Source organism: Mangifera indica, chromosome 11 (genome assembly GCF_011075055.1).
Source record: "Mangifera indica cultivar Alphonso chromosome 11, CATAS_Mindica_2.1, whole genome shotgun sequence".
Lineage (NCBI taxonomy): Eukaryota > Viridiplantae > Streptophyta > Magnoliopsida > Sapindales > Anacardiaceae > Mangifera > Mangifera indica.
In genome coordinates, this window is record NC_058147.1 from 15,784,027 (window position 1) to 15,806,657 (window position 22,631).

Below are 22,631 nucleotides of genomic sequence, written 5' to 3' on the forward strand. Positions count from 1 at the left end.
TCTTTCAATGTTCCTATTCTGCTGCCATATAGAATTATGTTGCCAATCTTTGTCGTTTGGATAATCCCCCCCAACAATGGGGCTCTCTTGTTCTTTATTGTGCAAACAAATGGAAGGGTGATACTCTACTCCATATCATTTGCAAGCTTTGTTTTGGGGCCACTATATACCACATTTGGTGTGAACGAAACCATGTTATCTTTGGTAGAAGTAAATCTCCGCAAGAAAGGATCATTGCCACTATAAAAGATTGTGTGCGAGCTAGAATCTCGCCCTTATCAAACTTTCCGAGTTCATACATAAATGACTCCATTGCATCGACATGGGACTTGCCAAGATCAATCTTCCATTAGCTCTTCAAATTTGCCGAATTTGTATGTGATGTGTCATAAGTGATTCTTGTATCTAGTTAATTCTTGTGAGTTTTCTTTATGTATGGTGACTTAGTTTCAGTTGTAATACTTATCTCCGGCCCTCTTGTGTTTGTTTTCTTTGAGTTGGGTTTTTGTGTTGTAGCTTTGGTTCTCTATGTAGTGTTTCTTGGTGTTTTGGCATAACCTAGGGGCTTGTCCTAGGTATGCTTGTGTTTAGGCTTAATCTAGGGGTTTTGTCCTAGATAAACCATTTGTACATCCTTTTCCTCTTGGTATAAAATCATTACTTACCAAAAAAAAAGTGCTATTCATTTTTCTTCTTCTTCTTGGTAGCTTCATCTTGGTTGGTCTTTGTTTTGCTACTTCAAATTCAAATTTCCATTCACTTTTATAAGCTTCTTGGCGGTGTGTTTTGTTTTTGTTTTTCTTTGATTTGGTTTTTCATAAAAAAAAAAAAAAGAGAAAATCAAATCTTGGCTGTTGTTTCTCCTACCCCTAACACGTGCATTGCTTATTTGGTGAAAGCACAAGGCTTTGATAAACTTTTTCAGTGGAGATTTCTTTTGAGTGGGGCATTGCCTGCTGTGCCAGGTTGACCACTTTTCCAGGTTGCCAATTTGACCATGTAATGATGATGGGATTATCATAGTAATGATGATGGAATTGAATAAAGATATGTATTTAATTCATATGGTACACATTAAGTGATCATTCTAGAAACGTCTGTAATCTTGATATTAAAATAAACAAGGTCATATGTAATGATGATGGGAATGTCATAGTGTTGAGCAATCTCACCAAAAGATGGCAATAGTTCTCACATGTCGAAGTTGTTCATAGACAGCTTAGTGCAACACATGGGTACATGTTGTCAATGTGTTCATTAGACTGAACCCACCAGAGGATATCCATATGGATGGTTGCTCTAGTGTCCAAGGAATAAATTAATAGAGGACCAAGGAAATGGGGTGATAGGGAGGAAAACTAATGCATTTCTCATCAACATGCAACAATCATCCAAACCCACAAAACTATTTTTACTGTTTATTTGGTATGTACAGTTTTTTTGTTCTTGAAATTTAACCAGTCAAATCAACTCCAAATCTAACCAAATTCATTTCATCATAATCACAACACAATGAACTTTCTTTCAAGCTATGGATGTACACAATTGGTATTGAATAAGACAATCAAAATACAAGTAGAATGCAATGGTAGAAATAGTAACTATGTTGCAACTCTGCCATAGGATTGAAAACCCTTCACATGCATGCAATTTGGATTCTAAGGAACACACTAATGAAAACCAAGGCATAACGGAAAGAGATCCACCAACCTTGGGGTCTTCCACCACCAATCTCCACCAAAGATGATTGGATAAAGAAAGGATAAGTGAAAACTTCAAAGCACTTCACAAAGATTTCATTATCATTTAAAAAGAACAAGTTAAAGCTTTTACAAATGAAGGCTCACCCTTTATATAGACAAGGGTGGCTGTAAGATCTTATAAAAGTTGACAAAATTCAACTAAAATTGCATGAATTAAGCAAAGCTTTTCATTCTAAATTAAATCCATTCCTATTAATTAGCTAAAGACAAAAAGGTTAGTTGTTTTTTCCTTAACTTTAGGAATTATGTATTGTGACCTGTGGGGGTATTGAAGAGAGGAGGAAGGTCCCTTTTAAATTCTACAACATGTGGGCGAAACATGAAAGCTTCCTTAGTATTGTTAGGGAGGCTTGGAAAGAGGATTTCAGTGGCAGCCCTATGTTCAATTTTGTTAACAAACTCAAGAGATTAAAAGGAGAATTAAGGAAGCTAAATAGGGATGGCTTTTGGAAAATTTCAGATAAGGTGATAGAAGCTAAAGATATGGTGGGGGATATTCAGAATAGACTCCATAACAACCCTTTTGATGAAGACTTAGCTAGGGAAGAAGAGGTTTGGTTGGAGAATTATAGTAGGCTTAGTTGGGCAGAAGAATTTTTGGCTTGCCAAAAAGCAAAGGTCCATTGGCTCAAAGAAGAGGATCAAAACACTAAATACTTATTCAAATGCATTAAAGCTTGCAGGAATAGAAATTCTATTAATGGTGTGTGCCTTGAAGATGGAACGTTTGTGAATGCCATGGGAGATGTAAAGAAGGAATTTGTTAGCTACTTCAAGAAGGTACTTAACTCCTTGGTTTAATGTAATCCTAACATTGAGGAGATTAAAAGGCTGGTTACATTCTGAATGGAGCCTCAAGATAGAGGGACCTTGATTAAGGATGTGGAAGAGGATGAAATCAAATCCATAATCTTTGCCATGTACAACAATAAAGCTCTCAGTCTGGATGGTTATGGTGCATATTTTTTTAAGGCAGCTTGAGAGGTTGTAGGGAGTGATGTGGTTAAAGTAATTAAACACTTCTTCTCCTCGGGTCATCTCCTTATAGAGGTAAATTGCACTATCCTTGCTCTTATTCCTAAGGTTGCTAACCCTTCTCTTTGCAAGGACTACAGGCCTATAGCATGTTGCAATACAATTTACAAATGCATCTCCAAAATTCTTGCCAACCGCCTCAAAGACATCCTCCCTAACTTTATTGATAATGCCCAAGGAGCCTTTGTGGGTGGACGAAACATTGGTGAAAGCATTATGTTTTGTCAAGACCATATGCACAACTATCACAAAGTTAGCAAAGATAAGAAGTGTGCTATGAAGATAGACCTTATAAAGGCCTATGACTTGGTACATTGGGAGTTTATTCTTGCAATCCTTGATACTATTGGCATTCCAGACAAATTCTGATGTGGTTTTTGTTCAAGTTCAAATAGTAGGTGAGTTATATTGGGATGATCAAGCAAGTTCAATTCCAAACACAACTCTAAACTTCCATAACTCAATAAAAAAAAATAAGTTTCAACCAAGTAGATTTCAAGAGAAATTTCGGCCAAGGGAGAAAATGATAAGAGATGAGAGTAAGAACAAGCAAACAACAATTTAACCAATAAACCAAGGCATAAAGGGAAACCCACCAGCCTTGAATCACCACCAATCCCTTGGTCAAGAGTTGGATAAAGAGGAATTTTTTTTTGATAATTAATAATAAGTTTATACCAAAGAAAGGATATACAAATGCTTATCTAGGACAAAGCTCCTAGATTAAGCTTTACACAAGCATACCTAGGACAAGCCCCTAGGTTATGCCGCAACAAACAAGACACACTAAAAACAAACATTGAATCAAAGTGATCCAAAGAGACAACACAACTCACAAGCATACCTAGGACAAGTCCCTAGGTTATGCCGAATCACATACCCAACACAAGTTGATACAAAACACATGACATGACCTTACAACCTAAAACCAAAACATATTACAAGTCAACACCATCAAAAGCTATTCAAATATTATATGAGGAATATCCCAATTGTTTGCAAGAAGCACATTTTCACTAGACTTGGTAACCTTTCTCAAGCAAGAACCTCTAACTCTAACACATTCTTGAATAAGCATTCGGACTCTCTCCCTTGGTAATCCATCTCTTCCAAAGCAAAGGTCATTCCTAGCCTTCCAAATGTAGTATACGGCTGCCCCAAAGCAAAGTTTACTCAAAATATTCTTGAAGCTATTTTCCTTCCATTTGTTTGCTAATTCCGCGATCAATGAAGTCCATGAGCTATACATGATTTGTTGATGGCAAAGATTGAGCATTCCATTCCAGATTTGGGAGCTAAAAACACACCTAAAAAATAGGTGGTCCATGCTTTCCGGATCCTCATTGCATAATGGGCATACATTGTGGGATATAAGGCCAATTCTTGCTAACCTATCCCTTGTCATTAGTTTACCTCTAATACCCATCCATACAATGAATGAATGTCTTAGGAAATGCCTTTTAAACCATACAATGTTGTGCCAACTAACCTTGTCTTTCCTGCTCCTCATGATCTCCCATGCCGATTTGATAGTGAACTTGCCATTAGTATTAGGGGACCATGTTAAAACGTCCTCCCCTCCCATTGGGCAGCAAGGGAGAGCTTCCTTTATCTCCATAAGGTGGCAAGAATTAGCTGCTGGCCATTTCCACCCATGCTCATCAATGACTTCTTTGACTAAAGCATGCTTAGGAATTTCGGAATCATAGATGATCCGGGTTCCGTACTTATCCATTAATGGTCCGTAGGGGTGCCAATTATCAAGCCAAAGAAAAGTGTTTTCCCCTTATCAAGGAGAATCTTCCACATATTCTTTATGATGGCAGCCTTGTTCCACACTTTGCACCTCATAATGCCAAGACCACCCTCCTCTTTAGGAACACATACCTCATCCCACGCAACTTTGGCCTTTCTTCCATCCATGGCAGCACCATTCCAAAGAAAATTCCTCAAAATTCCATCTATTTCCTTATGCACACTTGAAGGAAGAATAAATATGGAAGACCAATACACTTGAATGCTAAATAGGACAGCCTTGATAAGTAACAATCTTCCCGCATAAGATAAGAATTTGTTACGCCACGAATAAATTCTCCCCACAATCTTATCAATGAGCAGCTTGCAATCACTTCTTTTGAGCTTTGAGGAAGTTATTGGAACTCCTAGATACTTGAAAGGCAATTCTCCCACCTCCAAATTGATAGAATCCACAAGCTTGATCTTCTCCTCTTGGGGTATTCCGGAGATGTATATATTGCTTTTGTTGCAATTCATTTGGAGTCCGGACCATTCATGAAAAAGGTTTAAGGACCTTTTCATGAGAGTAATGGATTCAACATCTGCCCTACAAAACAAAATAAGGTCATCGGCAAAGCACAAATGAGTTATGTTGTTCTTCTTACATTTCCAATGATGACCAAACGAAGGGATGTTCTTGAGTTCTCCAAGCATCCGGGAGAGAATCTCCATTGCCATGACAAAAAGGTAAGGGGATAAAGGGTCCCCTTGTCTAAGACCATGAGAGCTCTTGAAAAAACCCACCAATTCACCATTTATTCCTAATGAGAAGGAAGGGGTTGTGATGCAGCTTCTAATCCAACCAATGAATTTTCCATGAAAACCAATTGCTTCAAGAATAGCAAGGATGAAGTCCCAATGAACCGTATCATATGCCTTCAATAGATCAATCTTCATGGCACACTTCTTGTCTTTGCTCATTCTATGGTAGTTATGCATAAGGTCTTGTCACAACATTATATTCTCTCCAATGCACCTTCCTCCCACAAATGCTCCTTGGGCTTTATCAATGAAATTCGGAAGTATGGTTTTGAGACGATTTGCAAGGATTTTAGAAATGCATTTGTAGATTATATTGCAGCATGCTATCGGCCTATACTCCATACACTTTGAAGAGTTAGCAACCTTAGGGACAAGAGCTAAAATAGTGCAATTTACCTCTTTGAGAAGATGGCCTGAAGAGAAAAAGTGCTGGACTGCCTTAATCACATCATTCCCCACAATCTCCCAAGCGGCTTTAAAGAAGAAGGCACCATAACCATCCGGCCCCGGAGCTTTGTTGTTGTCCATGGCAAAGATAATGGCTTTGATTTCCTCTTCCCCCACTTCTTTGATCATGTTCTCTTTCTCTTGAATCTCTATTTGAAACTTTAGCAGCCTTTGAATTTCCTCAACATTGGAATTGCATGATACCGTGGTATTAAGGACTTTCTTGAAATAGCTAACAAACTCCTTCTTAACATCCTCCATATTACTAACAAAGGTTCCATCATCTAGGCACACACCATTGATAGAGTTCCTACTCCTTCGGGCTTTGATGCATTTGAAGAAAAATTTGGTATATTGATCTCCTTCTTGAAGCCAATGAACTTTGGCTTTTTGTCTAGCTAAAGATTCTTCAGCTTCACTTAGACTTTTGTAGTTCTCTAACCAAACCTTTTCTTCCTTGGCTAAATCTTCATTTAGAGGGCTGTTTTGTAGTCTATTTTGAACATCCTCCAATCTTTCTTTAGCTTCTTCCACCTTCTCTGAAATTCTCCAAAACCCCTCCTTATTTAGCCTCCTAAAAACCCCTTTTAATCTCTTAAGCTTGCTGATGAGATTATACATAGGGCTGCCTTCAAAGTCCTCTTTCCAAGCCTCCCTCACAATATTAAGGAAATTATCATGTGTTGCCCACATGTTGTAGAACTTGAAAGGGACCTTCCTCCTTTTTTCACCACCTCCACAAGTCACAATGCATGGGGAATGGTCAGAGATGGAAGGGTTGAGAAAAATGGCAAAGGATTCCTCAAAAGCATCTTTCCAATGTTCATTTACAAGGGCTCTATCCAACTTGCATGCTATCCTCCTATGTCCTTCACTACAATTACTCCAAGTGAGTTGGTTTCCCATATACCGAAGATCATCTAGGTTTGCTTCCCCACAGCACTTGTTTAGGTCATCACAATAAGTATCTCCCCATGACACTCCTCCAATTTTCTCACTTGGACCCCTAATTGCATTAAAATCACCCATTATTAGCCGCGGTTTGTTTCCCATCCGATTGGATAGCTTATTAATTTCCTTCCATAGTCTTCTTCTTTCCAAAGGTTGATTATACCCACAGACTATAGTTAAGGCTATAAGAGAGTTCTCCTTTAATAACCAAGCCTCCCCATGAATGAATTGCGGATTTTTCTCAATGATATTTAATCTGATAGCATCCTTATTCCATCCTACCCAAATTCTCCCATTAGGGTGACTATCATTGTTATTAGCATTCTCCCACTCTTTCCAAATATTACCACTCACTCTACTCAAGCTATCATTCCCCACTTTTGTTTCCAACACAACCATTATTTCAATGTTATTATGCTTGATAAAATGCCTTACCTCCCTTTGCTTGATAGGAGCATTGAGGCCCCTAATGTTCCAGCAAGCTATCTTTGTCATTTGGATGATGGTGGAGGGGAATTGGCTTTCTTGAGCTTTGCCAATTTTTTCCCCAAGTTCATAGTCTTCATATCCACTTCCTTCTTCCTAAGATCCATCTTATCCACTTTTAGCTTTCCTCCAAATGGGACTATTGTTGGAGAGCCCTCATTTTCCAAGTCCTCCCCACCATTTGAAACAGCTCCTTCATCCTCTATATCTATACCCTTTGCTGTTGTAACTTGACTATTCTTGGAAGTGCTAGCTTCATTCACCTGTTCTTTTCCTGCCGAAGTGACTACTTCATTGGTTTTCTCTGGGTTTACCTCTTCAACCATCATTATGCTCCTATTGATTTGTTCATGGGACTCATGGTTGGCTAATGCTGAATATCTATTATTCTTATTAGTGTTTTCCACTGAATTATGAATCTCCACACCTTTACCTTTGGCCTTTTTGTCATTGCCGTTTGCCACCTTCAGTTTGCTATCTTTCCCAAGTAGCTTCTTTGCTGTTATCATTCCATCCCCATCCTTGGGATTTTTCCGTGAAGATATGCTACCTTCAAATTTCGGAGCAAAATGACAATTGGCAATGGAGTGTCCAAAGCATTGGCACCCATTGCATTTTAGTGGTTTCCAACTATACTCTACATTGATCACCATTTGGAAGAGTTAAACTAATAGACTCCGGGCATTCCGCTTCCACTTTGATCTCAATACATATCCGTGCGAACTCTAATCTTGTCCCTCTTTCCGTAACAGCATCCATATAAAGAGGATTCCCAATGGCACTTGCTATATAGTTGAGTCCTTTTGGAGACCAAAACTCAAGTGGGATGCCATACAATCTCACCCATATAGCCACCTTCTTGACATCATTGATCATCATGGGAAGATTTGTAGTCCATTTTCGAACTATAAATGGCTGTCCACCAATAGTAAGCTGTCCTACTTCCACCGCTTTAGAAACTCCATCCATGTCTTGGAATTTTAGTATAAATACTCCTTGGCCAGAGGTCATAACCTCACTTAGTCCATATGATGCCCATATCTTCTCAAGTGTTCTTTTAACAGTCAAGAATAGAGGTCTTTTGCCTAGAAAAAAACCCACCTCACAAGTTCTCCATTTTGCAGCTCCCTCTTCCGCAATTTCTTGAGGAGGAGCTACACACACACGCCCTTTTGCATCTCTTCCTCTAGGCTCATAATATTCCAGCTTAGTGCAAGACTCCTTTGGAGAGAAGAGGGAGCTCCAAGAAGCCTTATTAATTTTCTCTCCAACGGAAACTACAGCAGATTCAGAAGGTTTAACTTGTCCAGTAGACGACATGCTAAGAATGGTTATGGACAAAAAGATAAAGTGAGGGAGAAAGAGAAAGGTGAGGAGAGACTAACCAAAACAATGCAAAACAGCCTGCAACACAGAGCAGACCAATGCACAGTAGACTAAACTATCCTGAAGTGGAAAGGAGGAAACCTGCCACGGAAAGAATAAAACAGTATGCACCAAAGAGGAAATGGCGCAAAACACAAGCCAACATTCAAAAATTTGAATTTTAGGAGAGAGGGAAACCAACAGCAGCTTACAAACACCCAAGCAAACCGAAAAAGAAGAAAACCACCGGAAATGAAGACTGAAAACCGCAACTTGGAAGGGTTGACACCGAAAGCTTTTAGACGGGACAAACTTTAAAAACAGAACCTTCAAAACAAGAATACAAGGACTCCAAAGCTAACACCATTAGAAAACCCGACTGTGATATTAAAACAGACCGGATGAGGGAATGGAGCCGGTGACCAAGGTCACCGGACCGGAGTATAGGACCTAGGATAAACCACCACAGCCGAGAAAGAAACACAAGACCTAATAGGAGGTGGAAGAGGGGAGAGGTGGATTTTTAGAGAGAAGGGAGAGCATTTTTAGAGAGAGACTATGCATGGTGATCCCAGATAAAGAGGAATTGCAAAACACTTGCAAGGAAGATTTTCTTTAATATTCAAACCAAGTAAAAAAAACGTACATCAACCAAGGAGCCTTTAAATAGGCTTCAAACTACATTTAAATGAAACCTAAATGAAGCTACATTACATGTCAAGCTCATTTCAAAGACATTTGGCTCTAATCTTCATGTTAATCCCAAAGAAGAATGTAAGGCAAGGGAAGGCCAAATTGTCATGAATTGCCTTGCCAAAAGAAGTAATTCCTAGAGCCATGTGATATGTCAACTCTTGTCTCTTTCTTTGAACTTCTTTGACTTGCTTAGCTTCACCCAAGGCAACTAACAAACTGAATTAAATATAGTTTAGCACAAACAACAAGTAAAGTGCAAAATTAGACAATAAAATACCTAGAGCTGATTAAACACTCTATTGGGCTTGTTGGACTTTTAATGGACCCAAGTGATAAAAGAGTGACCAAATGAGGGCTTGGGACCCCAAAATGAAGGAAGGGACGAAATGGTGCATATTCAACCAAACATGCAACAAGAAACCAAATATCAAAAACTGTTTTCACTGTTCATGTGGTATGAACAGTTTTTTTGTTCTTGTAGTTTAACCAACCAAATCAACTCCAAATCCAACCGAATTCATTTTATCATAATCACAACACAAAGAAATTTCTTTCAAGCTATGGACGTACACAATTGAAGTAGAGTAAGACAATCAAATTACAAGTAGAATGCAGTAGCATAAATGGTAATTATGTTGCAACTCTTTGCCATAATCAAGATTAACACACATACACACTCTAATTTGGATTTCTAAGGAAACATAAAGTGTAACCAAGGCATAAAGGAAAGTTCCATCAACCTTGGGGCCTTCCACCACCAATCTTCCACCAAGAATGATTGGATAAAGGAAATAAGAAAGAGAGCCAACAAAGCTTCTTCAAGTTTTCATTCCAAAAGTAAAAACTGCATTTTACAAAGCATAGCCACTTTATATGGAAGTAAGTGGCGGCAAGATATATGTGTACATAGACTTTTAATAAAATAGTTCACTCTAGCCCTTAATTCACTCTAAACCACACAAAATAAGTCATGCCATACTTTAAATAAACGTAATAGGACAAAATGTTACTATTATTCCATAAAAAGTGGGCTCTTGTCTCCACCAAAGCTCTCCTTTCATCCAATTTTGTCTAACTCTCCCAATTGGGCTTTGAGCACCTTTTTGGGCTTCAAAATGGAGTGATGGATGGTTGTAACTTCACTTGGGCTTCAAAGAGGACTTCTTGGATTTTTAAGACCTATTAGATCATGAGAGTTTTGGATCCAAGTAATAGCATTGCACCCATAAGCAAAGGTGGGCCAAGATGGAAAAAGTAATGAATCTTTGGGCTTGTATGGAGCTAATTCTTCATTCTCAATGGTGGCTTGAGCCAAATGGAGACTTGATAGAGACTTGGAAGCTACAATTGGAGAAGTGGCCGAAAATACATCATCCTCCCTGGGTTGGGAAGGACTTCCCTCAAGTCCTCAAGGTGGCTATCCTCCATGTATGGTGAAAGATCTCCAATGTTGAAGGTGGCTGAGACTCCTCCCATTTCATCCGGAAGATTCACCTTGTATGCATTGTCATTCACCCTCTCAAGCACTTCAAATGGTCCATCAGCCCTTGGAGCTAGCTTACTCCTCTTTTTGCTTGGAAATCTCTCTTTTCTCAAATGCACCCAAACCAAATCACCAGGTTTGAAAATGTATGGCTTCCTATGCTTGTTGACCTTCTTCTTGTAAGTGTCATTGGCTTTCATGATCTAAAATTTGATGGATTCATGGAGTTTCTTCATGGCAGTAGCTTTCTCCTTGGCTTCCTTATGAATTTGTACATCAAGAGGCAAAGAAGTGAGATCCAGAGGAGTTAAAGGATTGAGACCATACATTACCTCAAATGGAGAGCATCCGGTTGTAATGCTTGGACTCCTATTGTATGCAAATTCAGTTTGGGCAAGCTTCAAATCCCAATCTCTCAAGTGTTTGCTAACCATGGTTCTCAAAATGGCTCCCAAGGTTCTATTGGTCACCTCGGTTTGGCCATCCATTTGCGGGTGATGGGAGGTGCTAAACATGAGTTTAGTGCCCAATTTACTCCACAAAGTCCTCCAAAAATGGCTTAAGAATTTGGTATCCCTATCCAAAACTATGGTTTTAGGGATTCCATGAAGTCTCACTACTTCTTTGAAGAATAAGTCAGCCACTTTGCTTGCATCTTCAGTTTTGGTGCATGGTAGGAAGTGAGCCATTTTGGAAAACCTATCAACCACCACCATTATTGCATCCTTCCCTCTTTGAGTTCTAGGAAGAGCTACCACAAAATCCATGCTTAGATCTTCCCAAGGCTACTCCGGAATTGGCAAAGGCATGTAAGGACCAACTTTAAAATGAGATTTGGACCTTTGACAAGTGCCACACCTTGCTACAATGGCTTGGACGCCACCAACCATCTTAGGCCAATGGAAATGTTCCTTAAGCATCTCTAAGGTTTTATTTATGCCAAAATGACCTGCCAACCCACCACCATATGTTTCCCTAATGAGAAGCTCTCTAAAAGAACCCTTAGGTATGCATAATTTGGTTCCTTTGAAGAGGAAACCATCTTGGACAATGTAGTCTTCATAGGCACCCATTGAACACTTCTTCAAGATCTCTCCAAGCTCTTCATCTTCATGATAATAATCTTTCATGAGCTGAAACCCAAGGACCCATGCATCAAGTATGGATAATAGATAATGTCTCCTTGAGAGTGCATCAGCAATTACATTAGAAGCTCCTTGCTTATAGGAAGAAACAAAAGAAAAAGATTGATGGAATTCTACCCATTTAGCATGCCTTGCACTTATCTTTTGTTGGCTACTAAGAAACTTCAAAGCTTGATGATCTGAATGGAGAACAAATTGCTTAGGCCTTAAGTAATGACTCCAATGATCTAAGGCCCTAACAATAGCATAAAATTCTTTATCATAGGTAGAATATCTCTTCTTTGTATCATTAAGCTTCTCACTAAAATAAGCTATGTGTCTTTTAGCTTGAGTGAGGACTGCCCCAATGCCAACTCCACTAGCATCACACTCCACTTCAAACACTTTATCAAAGTCAGGTAAGGCTAAGATGGGGGCTTCACATAACCTCTTCTTAATCTCCTCAAATGCTTTGGAGGCTATCGTGGACCATTCAAACCCATTCTTCTTCATGCATTCAGTGATGGGAGCCATGAGAGTGCTAAAATTAGGCACAAAACGCCTATAGAAAGAAGCAAGGCCATGGAAGCTCCTTACTTCAGTAAGAGTCTTCGGTTGGGGCCAAGTTTTAATGGCTTCTACCTTGGATTGATCTACTTGGATGCCATCTTTGGAAACTACATATCCAAGGAACACAACTTGGCCTACAAAGAAATCACACTTCTCTTCCTTTGCATACAACTTATTCTTTCTCAATACATCAAAGACACTCCTCAAGTGTAAGACATGATCATCACAAGTTTTGCTATACACTAATATGTCATCAAAATACACAACAACAAAAGAGCCAATGAAAGGTTTGAGTACCTCATTCATAAGTCTCATGAAGGTGTTTGGAGCATTTGAAAGGCCAAAGGGCATAACCAACCATTCATATAAGCCTCCTTTAGTCTTGAAGGTTGTCTTCCATTCATCTCCTTCTTTCATCCTTATTTGATGGTAGCCACTCCTTAGATCAATTTTGGAGAAGACACAAGCACCATGTAACTCATCAAGCATGTCATCAAGTCTAGGGATGGGATACCTATACTTGATGGCTATATTGTTAATGGCTCTACTATCCACACACATCCTATATGAGCCATCTTTCTTAGGAACAAGTAGGGCTGGAACGGAACATGGACTCATGCTAGGCTTTACAAAGCCTTTTTCAATCAATTCTTCCACTTGCCTTTGCAACTCTTTAGTCTCCATGGGATTGCATCTATATGCTGGCTTATTAGGCAATGGTGCACCCAGAACCAAGTCAATTTGATGCTCAATGCCTCTTATAGGGGGGAGGCCGGATGGAAGCTCTAGTGGGAACACATCTCCAAATTCAGCCAAGAGAGATTGAGCTAAGGGATGGGCTTCTTTCTTCTCATGTTTGAGCTCCCCTTCAAGTATAAGTAAGGCAAAGACAGGTTGCAAACTCAAAAGAGCCTTTTCTACTTGCTGCCCATTCATATACATACTCTCCCTTCTAACTCCTTTCCTTTTGATAGCCTTATTAGCTTCTTGGGGGCTAAGAGGTAGCGAAGTAATGGTCTTCCCCTTGAATTTGAAGGAATAAGTGTTCTTTTTACCATCATGAGTTACTTCTCTATCAAATTGCCAAGGTCTCCCTAGCAACAAATGGCATGCATCCATAGGAACTACATCACACACAATCTCATCTTGGTAATGCTTGCTAATGGAGAAGGAAACAAGTACTTGTTTGGCTACTTGGAGGCTGGTCCCATTGCTCAACCATTGGAGCTTATATGGTTGAGGATGAGGTATGGTAGACAATCCAAGTTTCTCCACTAATATAGATGAAGCCACATTTGCACAACTTCCACTATCTATAATCAAAGAACACACCTTGCCTCCAATGGTACATGTTGATTGGAAAATTTGGAGCCTTTGTTCCTCATATGGAAAGGACTTGGAATGCAATGCTCTTCTAATCACTAACATCTCTCCTTCATCAGCCCTTTGTATGACCTCCTCTTCTTCTTCTTCGGCAGCTCCATCTTCATGGCCATAATCTATATTTTCTTCATCTTCTTGAAGAGATTCTTCAATAGCTTGAATCTCCATCAATGACAAAGTTCTTCTATTTGGGCATTCGGCTTGGAAGTATCCATAGCCTTGGCATTTGAAGCACTTTTTATTGGAGAGATCAAGTTTTCCCATAATTGGTTTGTTCTTGCTAGGTTCTACCACCTTTTCTTTCCTTTTCTCCTTGGAAGTGATTTCAGCAGCCTTATAGTTGGATGGGGAACCCTTTTCAAAGGTGGTTCCCTTGTTGAAAGGAGGACTTTTGGAGAATGAAGTCCCCTTGGTAAATGGTTTGGCAACCGTAGACTTCATGGCCTTCTTTTGCTTCTCCACCTTAATAGCCAACTTACAAACATCTGCAAAGGTGTAACATGGTTGCAATTCTACCATATGAGCAATGTCTTGGTTTAAACCACCAATGAATCTTGCAATGGTTTGCTCTTTCACTTCCAGCAGCTTACTTCTCATTAATAGCTTCTCAAACTCCCTTATGTAATGCTCTGCTCCATCACTTCCTTGCTTAAGGGTGTGTAGCTTGAGGTAAAGGTCTTGTTTATGGTTGTCCGAAAGGAATCTTCTCTTCATAAGCTTCTTTAGTTTCTCCCAAGATCTCACTCTCTCTTTACCATCCCTTTCCCTTTGCTTCTTAAGATTTTCCCACCACAAGGATGCATAATCCTTGAATTTTAAGATGGCAAGTTTACATTTCTTCTTATCCGAATAGCCCTTATATTCAAAAACTCTCTCTATAGCATGTAACCAATCAACAAAATCATCCGGACTCATGCTCCCTTCAAATTTCGGAATTTCAATCCTTAAACCCCTATCATCATCCTTTTCTCTCCTAGGTGGCCTCTCTTGTTCTTCCTCACTTGAATAATCATGAAACATCAATTTCTCCCTATGATGTCTAGGAGGAGGAGGGGAAGGTCTAATATGTCTTCTTGGTTGATGTAGTTGGGTTGGGTGAGGTGGAGGAGGAGGTATTTGGCTTTGTGTTGAAGTTTGGGGCTATGATAAGGGTGCCCGACTTTGTGTGAGGGTCAAGTCTCTCATCATTTGCATCATTTGATTCATTTGGTCCTTAATGGCCTTAAGTTCTCCTTTGACCTCTTCTTTTAATGCCATGTGGGCAAATTCCCAAGGATGAGGAGGTGAGGAGGATGAGGATGAAGTTCTTTTATGGGACATTTGTGGTAATGGCTAGTAGGTAAAGGTTAATGGTTATAAGTGTTTAAGGGTTGGGGTGAGTATTGGTAAGTGTTTAGGTTATGGAAGGTTTGTGTTTAAGGCAAATTAAGGTTCTGCGAACAGTAATTCTGGGAGGTAGAAATCAATCAACAAATCACACAAACAACCTAGGCTCTGATACCAAATAATGCATATTCAACCAAACATGGAACAAGAAACCAAATATCAAAAACTGTTTTCACTGTTCATGTGGTATGAGCAGTTTTTTTGTTCTTGCAGTTTAACCAACCAAATCAACTCCAAATTCAACCGAATTCATTTCATCATAATCACAACACAAAGAAATTTCTTTCAAGCTATGGACATACACAATTGGAGTAGAGTAAGGCAATCAAATTACAAGTAGAATGCAGTGGCAGAAATGGTAATTATGTTGCAACTCTCTGCCATAATCAAGATTAACACACATACACACTCTAATTTGGATTTCTAAGGAAACATAAAGTATAACCAAGGCATAAAGGAAAGTTCCATCAACCTTGGGGCCTTCCACCACCAATCTTCCACCAAGAATGATTGGATAAAGGAAATAAGAAAGAGAGCCAACAAAGCTTCTTCAAGTTTTCATTCTAAAAGTAAAAACTGCATTTTACAAAGCATAGCCACTTTATATGGAAGTAAGTGGCGGCAAGATATATGTGTACATAGACTTTTAATAAAATAGTTCACTATAGCCCTTAATTCACTCTAAACCACACAAAATAGTCATGCCATACTTTAAATAAATGCAATAGGACAAAATGTTACTATTATTCCATAAAAAGTGGGCTCTTGTCTCCACCAAAGCTCTCCTTTCATCCAATTTCGTCCAACTCTCCCAATTGGGCTTTGAGCACCTTTTTGGGCTTCAAAATGGAGTGATGGATGGTTGTAACTTCACTTGGGCTTCAAAGAGGACTTCTTGGATCTTTAAGACCTATTAGATCATGAGAGTTTTGGATCCAAGTAATAGCATTGCACCCATAAGCAAAGGTGGGCCAAGGTGGAAAAAGTAATGAATCTTTGGGCTTGTATGGAGCTAATTCTTCATTCTCAATGGTGGCTTGAGCCAAATGGAGACTTGATAGAGACTTGGAAGCTACAGTTGGAGAAGTGGCCGAAAATACATCACGAAATGGGCTTGAACATAGCTTAGGTTTGTGCTTGCCTCTCTTCAAAACAAGGTTTTGGGCTCCACACTTCATGTAGGGCTGAATTTATCAAGTGATGAGATTGGACTTGGTATTCTTCTATTGGTCTTGATTGGATTGCACTTGATGGAGTCTTGGATGGACTATGGACCGAGCATGAAACTTCAATTGGATTCGGGATTGGATCAAATTCATTGGTTGGATAAAAAGTTATATCATGTTCCCTTTTTTCTCCTTGGGGATTAATGGTGAATTAGTAGGTTTCTTCAGGAGCTCTCATGGTCTAAGACAAGGGGGCCCAATTTCCCCTTATCTCTTTGTCATCGCAATGGAGATTCTTTCTCGATTGCTATTGTTCTTGCTTGGGGAACTCAAGAACAACCCCTCTTTTGGCCATCATTGGAAATGTAAGAAGAACAATAAAACTTACTTATGTTTTGTCGATGATCTTATCTTGTTTTGTAGGGCAGACAGTGATTCTATTTCCCTTATGAAAAACTCTCTTATCCTCTTCCATAAATGGTCTGGGCTTCAAATGAATCTTGCTAAAAGCAACATCTTCCTTTCCGGAGTATCCCAAAAGGAGAAGCTTAATCTCTCGGCAACTATCAATACGGAGGTGGGTGAATTTCCATTCAAATATCTAGGTGTACTAATCACTTCTTCAAAACTCAAAGGTAGTGATTGCAAACTGCTAATTCACAAGATTGTTGGGAGAATGACCACATAGCGCAACAAGTTCTTATCCTATGCGGGTAGACTTATTCTTATAAAGGCCATCATTTTTAGCATCCAAGTGTATTGGTCGTCTATTTTTATTCTCCCATTAGGTGTCCATAAGGAGATTGACAGAATTCTAAGGGTTTTTCTTTGGAGTGGTGCTTCTATGGATAGTAAAAAAGCCAAAGTTGCTTGGGATGAGGTATGTGTTTCTAAAGTGGAGGGTGGCTTAGGTATTATGAGGAGTAAATTATGGAATAAAGCTGCCATTATTAAGAACATGTGGAAGATCCTCCTTGACAAGAATAATTCACTTTGGGTGGAATGGGTTAAAGTCAACAAGCTAAGAGGTAAATGTTTTTGGGAAATAAAACCTAATGGTAAGAGTTCTTGGGTTTGGAGAAAGATTTTAGGGCTAAGGGAACTAATGAAGACTAAGTTCAAGAAGATCATCGGCAATGGAGAAAACACTTTTCTTTGGCATGACAATTGGCACCCCTGTGGACCATTGCTGGATCAATATGGACCCTGAGTTATCTATGATTTGGGTATTCCTAAGCACTCATTAGTAAAGGAAGTAGTCGATGGTCATAGGTGGAAATGGTCAGTGGCCACTTCGTGTCACCTCTTGGAGATAAAGGAATCACTACCTTGATGCCTAACGAAAGGAGAGGACTTCCTAATTTGGACCCCTAACTCCAATGGCATATTTTCTATCAAATCGGCTTGGGAGATGATTCGTCTTATGAGAGAAAAGGTTTCTTAGCATAACCTTGTTTGGTTCAAAAGACATTTTCTAAGACATTCTTTCATTGTGTGGCTGGGTATAAAAGGAAAACTTATGACAAAGGATAAATTAGTAAGAATCGGCATTGTCTCTCACAATGTGTGCCCTTTGTGCAATGAAGAACCAGAAAGTATGGATCACATTTTCTTCAGCTGCATTTTAAGCTCCCAAATCTGGAATGAGGTTCTTAATCTTTGTCATCCACATCTCAATCCTCAACCTTGGGTCTCTTTGATTGAGGACTTGGCTAGAAATTGGAAGGAAGACAACTTCAAGAACATTGTGTGTAAGTTATGTTTTGGTGCAACCGTCTACTACATTTGGAAGGTTAGGAATGACATTTGCTTTGGACGAGGTGGACTATCCAAGGAGAGAGTAACCATGCTTATAAAAGAATGTTGATGTAAACCTTAACGATTTGACACAAGACCCAACACTCAAGAAGATATTTTCCCAGGATTGAATCGGTTTCGTCACGTAATTAAACCTTGACCCGAATCGATATGGAATCGAACGAACCTTGATATTGAGAATGGTGAACGCCACAAGACAAGCTTGATAAGTTCAAAGATTATAAACTGAATAGTAAGCAATCTATTTGTGAAAAATCAGCCAAAAAAGTTTTATTCATCTTGAAATGTTTTGTTTTTATAGTATAATGTCAACTTAACCCTAAACTACCCATGACCCAATGGACTTCCAAACTTCCCAAGCCCATTACCTAAGTAACTACCCAAAGCACTAATTAAATTAAAAGAAAAGATGTCACTTGGGCTCAATAAAGTCTAGCCCAATCACAAATGAGCTCAATAAAGTCTAGCCCAATCACAAATGAGCTCAAAATCATAAAAATGAAAATCCTAAATTTGGGTAAACAAAAAACTGTGAAATACGAACTAAAATGACGTTATTTGGGCCTCCAAGTTTGGTGCAACCAGCTTTGCTGGTTGTGGTTATAGAGCTCGAAACGAGCTTCACGTTGATATATTACAGGCCTCATAACTCCTCCTGGATCAAAAGTTATGGTTGTTCAAAGTTTGCTCACACATAAGCTTAGGCCTGAATCAAGTTGATCTCTTTGTTAGCTCCTTCAAGCATCCAATTGTTCTTGAGTGAGCTGATCTTAGTCTCCAAGCCTCCACGAGTCCAACTAAGGCTTGTTGCATCCTCTTAGCTCTACTCCTCATAATTGGCCCAATTGAAATATGTAGCGGATCTCCTTGATAGCTCGATGCGTCTACGATGCCTCTATCAAATGTGTTAGAGAACGGGTGACTTGCTTGGATAACGTTAACAAGTCTAGTGAAAATGAGTCCATCACCAACAATTGGGGCATCCCTCATTCAATCTTTGTGTAGGCATTTGTGGTGAGTTCGATCCCCTTGAGTTTGTATTCCCATTAGTTGGTTGATAAATAGTTGCTCCTTTTAAAGGATATGGTGTTGTTTTGATTCTCTATGTGTCATTGATTGGGTGTTTTCTATTAGTTACTTGGTTTTTTTTGGCATAACTTAGGGACTTGTCCTAGGCTTAATCTAGGGGCTTTGTCCTAGATAAGCCTTTGTACATTCTTTCTCTTTGATATAAAATTATTAATTACCAAAAAAAAAAAACTTTAGGAATTATGTTTCCTAACTAAAACAACCAATCTCTCATCTTGTTACAAGTCAATTAAACACACAAAATGGACTCTTTGGGCTTTAAAATGATGCTTGGATGGTTGGGCCTTGATAAATCTCCTCATGAAGCTTTCTTTTGGGCTAATGATACCAAGTTATTCACTTGGACCTTAGGTGTATGCAATGATACTATACCCAAAAGTGGATTTGGGCCAAAAGTGAAGAAGTTTGATGTCCTTGAGTTGGTGCATTGTTGAAAATTCATTCTCCTTAGCTTCTTGGGTGGCAAGTAGGGTTGATAAAGGCTTGGAAGTTGGAATTGGAGAGGTGGCCGAATATACATCAAAAACATTCAAAACGCAAAAGAAATTATCCAAAAGAAGGTTGATAATGTGGCACCCAATGATGACATGGCATATGATGTGGCAGCTTATTTAGTGATTTGGCATGATGACATGGAATCATGAACGAAGCCTTATGCATATGAAATAAAGAATCGTAAGTCTTTTTTAATTAATAAAGTTTTATTAATATTAGTTTCCCTAAATAAGTTAAGAGTCCTACTTTTATTTTTGGTAAGTGTCTTATTTTGATTTAGGAAAAATAATAACTTTTAAGAAGTTCTTATTTAGGAAAGTTTAAATAAAATACTTTCCTTATGTTTGATATTTTTCTAGTCTAGTTAGGTGAAATAAGCCTATATAAGGACATGAGTTTTGTCATTTAAAGCATTCAATTCAAGTTATTAATAAAACTTCTTATTTGAGTTTTCTTAATAATAACTTTGCAAAGCTTGCAAGAATTCTTAATATCTCTTTGCATTTGTTGAATGATATCAACCCAAAGCATCTTTGTGAATGATATCACAACCCCATCAGTGCTTGTGGTTTACTTTGATGACATTTTAATTTATAGTAAGAATGATGAGGAGCACCTAAATCACCTAAAGCAAGTGTTCCTGGTTTTGAGGGAGAACAAATTATATGTGAATCTAAAGAAGTGCGTGTTCTTAATAAGAAAGCTGTTGTTGCTAGGCTTCAAAATTAGTGATGAGAGGATACATGTGGATGAGGACAAGATTAAAGCAATTAGAGAATGGAAGACACCAAAAACTATAAGAGGGGTAAAGAGTTTTCATGGGTTAGCTACATTCTATAGGAGGTTCATTCGTAATTTCAGTGGGATCATAGCACCTATCACAATTGTTTGAAGAAAAATTTCAATGGGGAGAAGATGTAGACAGAAGCTTTGAATTAATTAAGGAAAAGTTAACAATAGTTCATGTTTTATCATTGTCTGATTTTAATAAAGTTTTTGAGCTAGAGTGTGATGCTAGTGGAATTGGGATTGACAGAGTACTTTCACAAGAGAGGAGACCAATTGCTTTCATTAGTAAGAAGTTAATTGAAGCAAGACAAAAGTGGTCCACTTACCAACAAGAATTATATGCAATATTTAGATGTTCGAAGACATGGAAGCCTTATTTGTTACTAAGGGAGCTTATCATCTATTTAGACCACCAAGCCTTTTAGGACTTTGGGGCCTAAAAGCATATAGACTGAATGTTAGCACAATGGGCTTTGTACCTTGAGAGATTTAATTACGTGATTATTCATAAATCAGGTGCAACTAATATAGTGAAAGATGCATTGAGTAGAACAGCAACATTGTTAGTCACAATTGCCCCTAAAAATATCAAATTTGAGCAACTTAAAGAGCTATATGAGAAGGATGAAGATTTCAGAAGGATAACTGACCATTGGTGGACAGCCTTTCCTTGTTAGGAAATGGACTACAAACCTTCCCATGATGATCAATGATGTAAAGAAGGTGGCTATTTGGGTTAGATTGTATGGCATTCCACTAGAGTATTGGTCTCCAAAAGGCCTTAGCTACATAGCAAGTGCTATTGGAAATCCTCTTTATGCGGATTCTATCACTGAAGGAGGGACAAGATTAGATTTTGCAAGGATATGCATTGAGATCAAAGTGGATGCGGAATGCCCGGAGTCTATAAGTTTAACTCTACCAAATGGTGAAAGCATGTTGATCAATGTAGAGTATAGCTGGAAACCACTAAAATGCAATGTTTGCCAATGCTTTGGACACTCCACAGCCAACTGTTCTTTTGCTCCGAAGTTTGAAGGCAGCTCATCTTCTCGGAAAATTTTGAAGGACGGGGCTGGAATGATAGTATCTAAGAAACAACATGGGAAAGATAACATGATGAAAGTGGCAAACGACAATGACAAGAAGGCCAAAGGCAAAGGCATGGAGATTCATAAGTCGGTGGTAAACACAAATAAGAATAATAGATACTCAGCGTTAGCCAACTATGAGTCCCATGAGCAAGACAAAAGGAACTTAGTGATGTATGAGGAGGAAAATTCAGAGAAATCCAATGAAGGAGTTAATTCGGCAGGGAAAGAAAAGATGAATGCAGCTAGCACATCCAAGAATAGTCAAGTTACAACAGCAAGTGGAATTGTTCCAGAGGATGATGGAACCATCACTAGTGTTATGGAGGATTTGGAAAATGAAGGCTCTCCAACAATAGTCCCATTTGGTGGAAAGCTAAAGGTGGATGAGATGGATCTTAGGAAGAAGGAAGTGGACATGAAGACTATGAACTTGGGGAAGAAATTGGCAAAGCTTAAGAAAGCAAATTCCCCTCCCCCATTAGCCAAATGACCAACATTGCATGCTGGAATTATTAGGGGCCTCAATGCTCCTATCAAGCAAAGGGAGGTAAGACACTTCATTAAGAATAATAACATTGAATTAATGACTGTGCTGGAAACTAAAATGGGGAATGATAACTTAATTAGAGTGAATGGTAATATTTGGAGGGAGTGGGAGTATGCCAATATAATGATATTCACCCTAATGGGAGAATTTGGTTAAGATGGAATAAGGAAACCATCAGATTAGACATTATAGAGAAAAACCCTCAATTCATTCATGGGGAGGCTTGGTTAGTAAAGGAGAACACCCTCATAGATATAACTATAGTATACAGGTATAATCAACCAATGGAAAGGAGAAGCCTTTGGAAGGAAATAGCTAGGCTTTCTAATCAGATGGGGAGGAAACCATGGCTAATTATGGGCAACTTCAATGCAATTAGGGGTTC

At 38.8% G+C, this 22,631-nt stretch overlaps 1 protein-coding gene across 1 annotated transcript; it reads left to right on the forward strand.

Moving 5' to 3' along the window:
* Nucleotides 1-21,060: 21,060 nt before the first annotated feature.
* LOC123228789 lies at nucleotides 21,061-22,189 on the forward strand. Its single transcript, XM_044654237.1, has 2 exons — nucleotides 21,061-21,167; nucleotides 21,346-22,189. The coding sequence occupies exons 1-2, from the start codon at nucleotides 21,061-21,063 to the stop codon at nucleotides 22,187-22,189; spliced, it is 951 nt and encodes a 316-aa protein (XP_044510172.1).
* The last annotated feature ends 442 nt before the right edge of the window (nucleotides 22,190-22,631 follow it).

Coding starts and splice junctions, on each gene's coding strand:
- LOC123228789 (XM_044654237.1), top strand. CDS start 21,061: ATGTTAGCACAATGGGCTTTGTACCTTGAGAGATTTAATTACGTGATT. Junction 21,168..21,345: donor TTGAGTAGAACAGCAACATT/GTTAGTCACAAT, acceptor TATTTGGGTTAG/ATTGTATGGCATTCCACTAG.